The following is a 10,978-nucleotide window of genomic DNA, read 5'->3' as shown; positions in this document are numbered from 1 at the left end:
ACTATACATCATTTTATCATATGTCATGTTATTTAAAACATCTCATGTCATTATTTTTTAATTAAAAAATCAAAGTATGAACCAAAATTGTCGACTTTTAAAATAGATGACCAATTTCACGAATCAGTATAAATAGGAATTAAAATTACAATTAAGCCTTTATTTTTTTATGTTATTATTTTCACCATTTATACCCTCAATAAAAAGATAAGCCGCTTTTTTCCCTAATTATAGAAGGTTGCTTGATTTTTTCTAATACAATTAAAAAAATCCAAAATAAAAAAAAAAGGTAAAAATAAAAATTTGCGACAAAAAAAAAAACTATATCACTGAAAACTAACTATAGATAGAAAAAAGGGAACAAAACTATATAAAACATTTTTTTAATAAGAAGAAGAGAAATAGATGTAATAATAGAAGTTAAAACCAAAATATACAAGATCAAATATAAAAAAATAAAAATAAAATTTGAGTAAGAAGAAGAGAAATAGATGTAACAATGGAAATTAAAACCAAAATAAGAAGATCAACCGAATCTTTTCTTTTCTTCCTCTCTCTCTTTTTTTTTTCCTTATTCCTTCCTTCTTCTTCTTTTCCCTTTGTGTTCCTAGCTCCTTCTTTTCTTTTGTCGCTCCCTTCTTTCTTTTCAGATTACTCGTTTTTCTTTCTTATATATTTATTTTTTATTAAAGACCCATTTTAGTTTTGGAGAAATTTTTAGAGATCCAATTTAGTATTTGAGAAAAATAAAAGCACTTTTTAATCCTTAAGAAAAATAAATCGGGTTAAATTAGTCCATGATAAATTTTGAAAGAACCAATTTGTAAGATCCACATTTTTCTCTATTATTAGTAGGGTGTGAAATATATTTTTATTTATTTTTTCAATAATTTATAATATGGTTGTTATTATTTTATTTTTTATTCAATTATTATTTTGAAAAGTATATATGCGTATGACATGATTTATTTAATTTAATTTAATATTTTCTTAAGAATTTGAAAAAAAATGCTAATAATAATGATAGGATTTAACTATTTTTAGAAAACAAAAAAAAAATAAAGATATTTTAGATTATTCAACCACCCAAATGTTAGTTAGTGAAAAAAACCGTCTAAATCTCTAGTTGGTTATTAGGTTAGGTTAACAAGAAAGAAAAAAAGATGCATAAGTTCGTAGTTAATAGCTACCTTAGGTTAGAAAAAAAAAAAAAAAGGAATATTGAATCCTAAATAGTGTGCAAAAGAGGGGAAAGAAACATTAGTGTAGCCACGATGCGAGAAAAAATGAAAATCGGTTCGGTGATCTATGGTTGTGCAAGAAACTTGTTCTGACTCCGTTCAAATTTTAGTATATTATCTCTACCTTTGAATTTGACTTATTAATATAATATATTAATATTTTTATTTTCTTTCTCTGATTCAATTTGATAAAATCTTTATTTTTTTCAAACGATGATTTTTGATACAAAATTTATGTTTGTAAATTAAAATATTAATTATTATGGTAAAGTTGTTACTATTGTTACTGATCAAAACTGATTTTTAGTAAATGACTTTATGATGATGGATAATTTTGAAAATGGTGTTTGATATTATTATTATTATTATTATTATTATTATTATTATTATTATTATTATTATTATTATTATTATTATTATTGTGTAAGAAATCATTTTTAGTTTTAAAAGAAAAATTGTAATATGCAATTTATATTTTTTAGAAGTGTTCTTGATTTTCTTATGATATTGATATAGAAACTTATTTTGATTAGAGAAAATGTTTATCTATGTTGAAAATTCGTTTTCATCCGGTATAAGTTATTATAAAAGCTAGATCGTGTTTTAATCAATAGAAGTAGTTATTGGCTACAAACTCAATATTTATTTGGTTAAAATTTTATGTTGTGATAGTTTGAATGTTGAAGAAATTTTTAGAAACTTTATTGATGTTAAAAATAATAATTTTTCCATAAATAATAAATGTGTTGAAAGTTGTTGTTATAGTTATTTCTTTTAGAAGATTAAAGTTATGATTTTTATGAGACAATTGTGTGGATGTTGTGTTGAATTATAAAATATAAATAATAATAATAATAATAATAATAATAATAATAATAATAATAATAATAATAATAATAATAATAATAATGATAATAATAATGATAATAATAATAATAATGCATTTTTTTTTTGTAATAGTTCAACCCTTACGTAAGACTAAAATCACACTTTTGTTAAGCACAATAATAATTTTTTTTCTTCTGTATTTTAAGCACCATTTTTATTTCAATATCACATTCATATAAAAAAATATTTATATTTGTATTTATTAATAAGAAAAAAATAAACATTTTTCAAGTTAACATAAATTTTCGTTTTTTAACCGACATCTTAGGGTGTTAATACATTATCTGCACATAATCGCCTCCTGAACTCTAAAATTTCAATGAACATTTTTTTAAAATTTCTCAATATTTTTTCTATTTTAAAATTTAGAACGCGACAAAAACTAACACTAACTAATTGCAAAATATGAAAAAGACTAAACTAACCCTACATGTAATATTTACGAAGGTCGGTCCTATATGTTACTACCTCCTATTCTTATTATAAGAGGTTTTTCGAATTTTTTTTTATCGAATTTCTAAAAAAACAAATTATAAATTTTAAGATGAAATATTGCTTAAATGACATTTTTACTTTTACTTAAGATATTAATTTTTTTTATTAATATATTCTCTTTTCAAAATTATTTACTAATCTATCATCTATTACTTTATATTAAAAAATAATCATTTGCAAATGAGACTTCCTAAAGAAAATATACTTTTGCAAAAATAACTTAGTGTTGTGTGGTTTTTAAAAAAATATAGAATCGTCTTTTAAAAAATGAACTTTATACACCCATTTTTTTTTAAACTTCACGAAAAAAATAGGATAACTATATAATTCATTAAAATTCATTCAATAAAAATAACAACACAAATTTTACAAAAGTTACATAGATTGATTATAATTGTTTGTAATATTTAGACAATATTTTCGAGTATGATTAGGTAACCAATATAGTCTACATTTTTTAGACATTTTTTCTATAACGTCCATTTCAGTTGTAATACAGGTACTATTTGGATGATATTTTTTAATTATCTACATTTTAAGATTGTGATACACTGTTTTACCTTCATATGGGGCCAATATTCTCTATTAGGTATAGGTAGAAATTCTTCTCCCCTGTATGAAGGTGAAATAGTGTATCACAATTCTGAAATGTGGAGAATTAAAAAAGGTCGTACAAATAGTATTCGTATTAGAACTAAAATGGACGTTAGAGAAAAGTGTCAAGAAAATATGGATTATGTCCGTTAACCAATCATACTCGAAAGTATTGTCTAAATGTTACTGACAATTCTAGTCAATTTTTGTAATTTTTATAAAATTTGTATTGTTATTTTTTATGAATGAATTTTAATAAATTATATAATTATATTTTTTTGTTAAATTTATAAAAAAAAATGGATGTATCTCAAAAGGCGACTTCTATATTGAAAAATAAAAAATAAAATAAAATAAAAACTACACAAGACTAAGTCGTCCTTGCAAAAGTAGACTTCTTTTAAGAAGTCTTCTTTGCAAAAAGTGACTTCCTACTATATCAATAAAGATGATAGATTGGTATATAGTTTTGAAAACAGAGTACATTGGTAAAAAAACAATTTAAAAAAAGTTATTTAAAAAAACAAACTCTAAAGAGACAAGATAGAAGAAATTAAATTTTTTTTATAAACAAATGTTAGTAGTTATTATTTATGTTAAGAAGTGGGAGAAAATGTTAGTAGCATGAATTGAACTATGAACTTTCTAAGTATAACTCATTTAGTGTCATTTTTGGTTAACCATTGGTTATTCTTTTGGTGACTTTAAAAAGAAGTGTAACATGAGATTTTTCAGGCGGTTACTCATTCTAGTGTACTACCCCACCTCAAAGTCGTTCTTCAGAATTTGAGTGTCCAATGCGAAGTTTAAATTTGGTGTCTTATTTTTTCATAGTTCTTTATTTATTTATTTTGTTTCTAGTTCTTTACTCTTTTTATACATAATATAATGATAATGAATTTCATTATGTTTGATGCAATATTAATTAATTTGTTATGTTTTATTATACATACTAATCAATTCGTCGTGAATCTTATGATTAAGATAGTGATAATGAATTTTATAATATATTTGATGTAATCAACATATTTTAGTATGACAAAATCCCATTTAGCAATCATTTCTAAGAAGAGAAATTTGTTTTGAGATGAGAGTAAGGACAAATAATTGTTGGTAAAAAATATTCTTATAAAAAATAATTTTATTTTATTTATTCTTCTACACAAATTTGAGAGATTAAGGAGTAACAGGGCTAAGAGATTGAGAAAGACAAAACTTTTTTAGTTTTATAGAGTTTTAGTTACAGGAGTAGCATAAAAAAAAGGTCCATCATTTTTAAGACATATTAGAATATTGGACCTAGATTTTTAGAAGAAAAATAATTGAATCACTTAAACTTTGATATTTATTATTATATAATTTTTCACACTACATTTTTTATACTATAATATTAATTTTTTGGTGTCGATGAAAATTTAAGATCTATAAAGTCGCACACACTAAATATATTTAGAGCCGACAATGTCCCACCTAAACACGTTTAAGTGTGTGTGGAATTCTTGTGAGATACAATTCATTAATGCTAATATGAACACATTTAAGATAGAAGAAAGCCAATGGGAAGAAAATGCTTAGATTCTTAAGGAGAGAATACAGTGAAAGTGGAGAATGTTCAGCAGCATGAGATGCTCAATCGATGACCTTCAATTTCATCGATGGTCATGATTCCATATCAAAATCAAATTGACCCTTAACTCTTATATATGGCCTACATGGGAAAGGATTCCCTCCCATGGAAACCCCTCATTGGACACAATCTACACCCTTAATTATTGTTTTAAATATTTTAAATTCTGCACTTTTTAAATTTTGTAGGACTAAGATTTAATTGGACTCACCATTTTAGTGGAGAGGATTCAGCCTCGGCCTATATTGACATCAATAATAGTTCACTCATTTACTATTTATCCATTTTATAGTGAACCTGGTGGTAACTCTTTTGGATGTTTGATATTAATTATTTACTTTCTTCTTTAACTTTCGTCTATTTTAAATTAATCCATTTTATATACTCCACTCATGAGTGAACTATTTTTTAAAAAAAAACATTTGTTCTAAAATCAATAATTCATTCAATTTTTAATTATTGTTTTCAATTGTACCTTTAATTTATACATTCATTCTTCTAAATTTACTATTTTTTACTTTGCATTAATAGTAATATTAAACATATTAATTTATTTATTTTATAAAGGAATTCTTTATTGTAAGACAAAAATAATATTATTTTTAAATAAAATATATATTAATTCTTCCCTCTCTTCATTAATTTTTAATTTTTTCACATTTCTCTCTCCTCTTACCTTGATGAAGAAAGGAGAAGATACAATTAATAGAAAAATCGGATATAGTAAGAGTTTTATCCACTTTCAACTCCACTCAAATTAATTAGAGTTTAATATATCTTCACTAGATTGAGATTCTATTTCTAACGTGAGTGAATTTATAAAATGAATACAATATATTTATTTTTTAATTTTTTTGATTTAATATAAAATATGACATAATCAGTTAAAAATAAATTTATCAATTTAAGAAACCAACTCTTTAAAAAGTTTTCTAAAAAAAAAAAACCAACTCTTTAAAAAGTGGAATCAAGGGAACCAAGAACTTTTATGTCACTTTGAAGAAATGCTATGTGACTCAACAATTGAGGACCAAGCATATGGTGACATGGCCTTAGTGTCCAAATCAATTGCTTCCACTTGCCTTAAAAAGAACGTTAGTGAATGATTCTTCACTTTGATCATTCATCATTCCACCCATTGAAGTTCTTTTTCACTATTAATATTCTCCACATCAGATCCACATAACCACATGTTGGCTAACTCAATATATATATATATATATGTAGAGAGAATATCAAAAGTAACTGGTGGACTTAATTAGGACAACTCATAAAACAATGAATTCTTAGACAATTGTGGACTTTCACCCTAGCATCTTTATGTCCACCAAGTTGTAGAACTAATGGTCTCAAGATATTATGCTTCAAAGCAAATGCTTCCTGATAAATTTCATTCTTATTAGGATGAAATAAAATAGTTTTTTGTTTTTCAAAATTAAAAATTTCAATCTTTATTTCTAGACCGTCCGATTTTAATCAGATATTCCCATGTGCCAATATTATAACAATGTGCAATTGTGACCGCACGAGATCCAAAATCAGTATCTGTCTAACTTTTGACCATATTTGAAAAGCTTTTTGATCTAATCATACACGAGACTGTAAATACTCCTAAGCAAGATTTTAAATCGTGGTTGCATCGCGATCCTTGATATTGTAAAAAATATCAAATGCAGGCTGAATCATGGTCTCTTTGTGGTCATAAAAACTTCAAAAGTCTTTTAAGTTATGACCCAAATCGCAATTGTAGACCTTTTTCAAAACCTTGGTCTTAATATTGACTTATAAAAATTAGCAACCCAAATATATATTTTTACTAAGGATTACACAAATAGTACATCAACATGATTGGTGCCTTTACATAATTGCTTGAGTGAACTTGGAACTACATATTATTTAAATCACATCTCATAAAAAGTTGAGAGATAACTCAACTAGCTGAGAGCATTATGCAAATAACTCAAGTCCATGTAGGAGGATGCTCACTCAAATTTTCTAATTACAATCAAATTTCCAAACATAATCAGCAAAATCATATCACACATGTCCAAACTTCACTTCTGTTTATCAAACTAGTGCCAGAAATTTCATATCATAAACAACATGAACTAATCTCTCTTCATAGATTCTAATTACTAGGGACTAATCTATGAAGCAATCCATCATCACTGAAAAAGTTTTAGAATTTTAGTACCTTAAAAACTCTAAAACCCTGCATCATATGCACAGTTCATTGATGCTGCATTTGCAATATAGTATCAAAAGGTAGTGAAAACTGGCATCCATGTTGAATGCCTCGGAGTACATTACACCCCGGCGGTTTCGACTCGTGTGACGCAATCCCGCACAATGGTGCCACAAACATGTTTCCTTTAGTTGTTGAATTGAAAACAAATGGCATAGCCTCCTCATCTGGTAATTTCCAGTCATATTCCTGCTTAATCATGCTAGACAATTTATGATTCTTCTGCGGATTTGGAGAAGGCATGCTACCGTCAGACAAAGGAGATTTTGTTTCTGGGAGATTGACGACTGTGATATCATGGATACTCGATCTCCGCTTATCCTTCCCTCCTGTTACTTGTCTGATGAAGTACTTCTGAGCATGACTTGCAACTTGAGTAGGTGTCCTTGTCGTCACGAAATTCCTAGAGATGTTTCTCCAATCTCCCTTACCATACTTCTTCAGACCCAGAAGAAATTGCCTGTGGTTTGGTCAATAAGCAAAGATTCTATTTATATAGTAGCCAAAGAGCAAAAAACACAGGGTTTGAGTCACATATCAAATGCAAGGAACCAACAAGAAAAGCATTTGTCAAAGCATAACCATAAAAAAATTAACTACAAACTGATTTATAATAGCTCAAACCAACAATAAAAATTAACTCTCAAAAGGTGAAAAGCAAAAGCCTATAACGAAACATCTTAATTACAATGTTTCTTGATACCTCGATTATTTGAATCGTCGATAAATTGAGTGAATCACCAATTTAGACCATGAAATCGCAAGAGATAGGTAATTTGATCTTCGAAATCAACGAAATTTTAACATAACCTCTGAAACTAAAAATCTTTGATCATACTAGTATTTCCGGTACAATTTCATAAACTAAATTAATCAAATCAAAAGAACTAATGTGGTGGACGATTTTCAACTTCAAGATTCATTTCAAAATTTCATTAATTTCAAGAACAAAATCACCTAAAGCCTACAATTTCAATGACTAAAACACTGATTCACTACATAAATTTGAACATTGATCAAAATTGATGCACAACATACATACTAATCAAATCAACAAAAAGGTTATGTATGATATGAAATTACCTATGCTCCTCTTCGGTCCATGGCACACCTTTCTTCCTTTCCTGCTCAGTCGGCCGAGTCGAAGCACCCCTTTTCCCACCAACACTACAAAATTGCTTGAACTCATCAAATCCTTGATTGTTAGCCCAATCCAATGTGAAAGAACTAGTGGTATAACCAGGAACAGGAATCAAACCAGCTTCAATAACACAAACATCTTCTTCAAGCTCCCTATACTGTTTAATCACATCACCAACAGTTTTTCCAGGAATCATCTCAGCAACCCTTATCCATCTATCAGGAGTATCCTTATCATAATAAGCTAAAGCATTCTCAAACAGCTTGTTCTCTTCTTGTGTCCATTTTGCACCTTTGTTTTCTTGAAACAACCAATTGGAATTTTGGATATATGAGGATGGTGAAAGAACTTCAATTTCGCTATTCATTTTTCTAGATGATAAAAATTGCATATAGCAAGAAAACATATCGAAACAATATAATATAATCTAACTCTTCATCTCTCTCTTACAAAGAGAAGTTCAAAGAGAGAGAGAGATAAGGCACAAAAGTGAAACTTCTTACTGCCAAAGAAGCATATAATCAAAAGGCATATGGGAAGAATCTGCTGCTTATTTCAGCTACCCACAACTTAGGAATCTAAAAAAGGACTTTTTTTTCCAAAATCCAAGGAAAAATTCCATTTTTCAAACAAATGGTGTGCAAAGTTGAAACTTTCATAAAACTAATCAGATCTAAAAGAGTGAAAAGAGATAAGGTTAAAAAGAAAAAGAAAAAAAAAAACTCACAACAAAATTTAGAAGACTGACATCAACCCACGAACCAAAAGGGTTTTAGAGTAACTGGGTCAGTTCCCAAATGCAAAAAAGATACATATTTTACATAAGTATGATTGTGGAAGCCTAATAGAACAAAAAGAATGAAGAGGGTAATTGAGAAAGGGAAAAAGGTATCAACTTTGAGGTGAAAATAAGCATAAGTTGTGGTTGTGAAAGTAGCAGTGTAGGGGAGTGGAAGTAGTGAATAGAAATGTGTTAGTTCTTTGTAGTGATTGAAAGACAGCGATATGTGGAACAGAAAACAAGAGTGAGAAAGAGAGGTCAAAGGGGTGAGTTGTGATTGGTTTAGGCAATGTTTCTAGTGGCTTAGGAATTATTTGGTCTTTTTAAATTATTATTAGTTAATTTTGGGAGCCACTTTTAATTCACTATTGTTTGAGGCAAGAAAACAGAACAATGGGTAATTAACATTAGTGATGAGAGAATAGATAACATGACCCTCCACTATGAAAACAATTAGTTTTGAATCTGGAGTTGCCTACTCCCTTTGTCTCAATTGATAAACAAAATGGGTTAGAAGAATCACAAGATAAATAAAAATAGATCATGGATGTATGTGACTTGGGGAGGATTTGAGATCATATCATTTAATTTTTTCAATAATAAATTAAATTTGAATCGTTTGATCTAGTGGTAAAAAGACAGATATAGGATCCGATAAATTGTGGATTCGATCTCATTAGTGTCATTGAAGGGAGTCATAAGGTTTTTCTTACAAATAACAAATCTAATTTTTTTTAATTAAAGTGGTTTACAAAAGTATAACACGGTAGTTTAGGGTGTAGCATCAAGGGAATGATGTATAAAGTATAATGAGTTTTAAAATAAAAATGTGAGATAATTAAATTTTGACTATACTATTGTACATAGATAGTCATAAAATTATTTAAGTGACACATGATCAATTAAAAAAGTCATGACATTCAAGTATAATTGTATGGTCAAAATTTAATTATCTCAATATCTTATTTTAAAATTCATCTCACTTGATACATTCTCATAGCAACAAAATTCTAAACGAAGTAGTTTTATTTACCGGTTGTAGTTTTAATAGTAACCACTTTAGTTTACTATTAGTGATAAGGATTTGAACTCTTTAAGGAAATGGAAAATTTTTTCATTTTGGCTTTTGCAGATAGAAATATGTGTATGATTGGAATGGATTATTCATCTTGTTAATATCTATTAATTATCCTAAATACTTCACACATATTACACTATTAGTACCATCAACAATGATAATGATAGTGTGCAACACATATTACATTGTAGTATGATGGGTAACATTTCAAATTTTAAAATGCATTATTTATTTAATTAAATAATATTTTAAGATATTAATTTGATATTAAAAATATTTTAAAATATACAATACGAGTCGTTGGAATAATTTTAAAAGTATAAGATAAGTTTATAATCAGTTTTAGTTTAAAAGATTTGAAATTCACGTCATTTTACAGTATTAAAATAATGTCTCGCAGTGCGACGCATTATAATTTCCATAATCTGATCATTGATTCATATTGTAATGTAAAAGGTTAGGCTCACAATTGGAACATATGTTTCATCTTGCATTAATCTTTTCATCTTGCATTAACTTTCAATGAGCAAGAAATAAACCATTCTTTCTTATTCTCATTGTTCTTGTCTAAAAGCAAGAGCTAGAAATAAATTATTATTAAGCATTTTAAGTGAAACTTGTTTATGTGATTTCTAGAATACTAACTCATTTTGCTGAACATTTTTCATACCCGCTTCGGAACTTATTTTATAGCATATTAATCCATTTTGATCTTTGATTTTTGAGTAACAAAATATTACCATAAATGATTTCTACCACTTTTTAGAGTTCTATCCTTGAATAATAGTGAGTGTGTGTTTATGCTAATAGATCAAGTTTAGAATAAAGAAAAAAAGGAGGTGATTAACTAATGATTGTGATTATGTGATAAAAAAGTTATTATATGAA

The 10,978-nt window shown here is 27.2% G+C and overlaps 1 protein-coding gene across 1 annotated transcript; it reads right to left on the bottom strand.

Moving 5' to 3' along the window:
* Positions 1 to 6,636: 6,636 nt before the first annotated feature.
* On the bottom strand, positions 6,637 to 9,045 carry LOC101504133 (transcription factor DIVARICATA-like). The gene is made up of 2 exons (XM_004492358.4): positions 8,174 to 9,045; positions 6,637 to 7,550 (listed from the first exon to the last, which is right to left on the bottom strand). Exons 1-2 carry the CDS (start codon positions 8,635 to 8,637, stop codon positions 7,076 to 7,078), a joined length of 939 nt encoding a protein of 312 aa, XP_004492415.1. The 5' UTR covers positions 8,638 to 9,045; the 3' UTR covers positions 6,637 to 7,075.
* Between the last annotated feature and the right edge of the window lie 1,933 nt (positions 9,046 to 10,978).

Source organism: Cicer arietinum, chromosome 3 (assembly GCF_000331145.2).
Source record: "Cicer arietinum cultivar CDC Frontier isolate Library 1 chromosome 3, Cicar.CDCFrontier_v2.0, whole genome shotgun sequence".
In the NCBI taxonomy this organism is placed as follows: Eukaryota; Viridiplantae; Streptophyta; class Magnoliopsida; order Fabales; family Fabaceae; genus Cicer; species Cicer arietinum.
The sequence above is the reverse complement of the archived record's forward strand: the minus strand, read 5'-3'. Positions and strand labels throughout refer to the sequence as shown.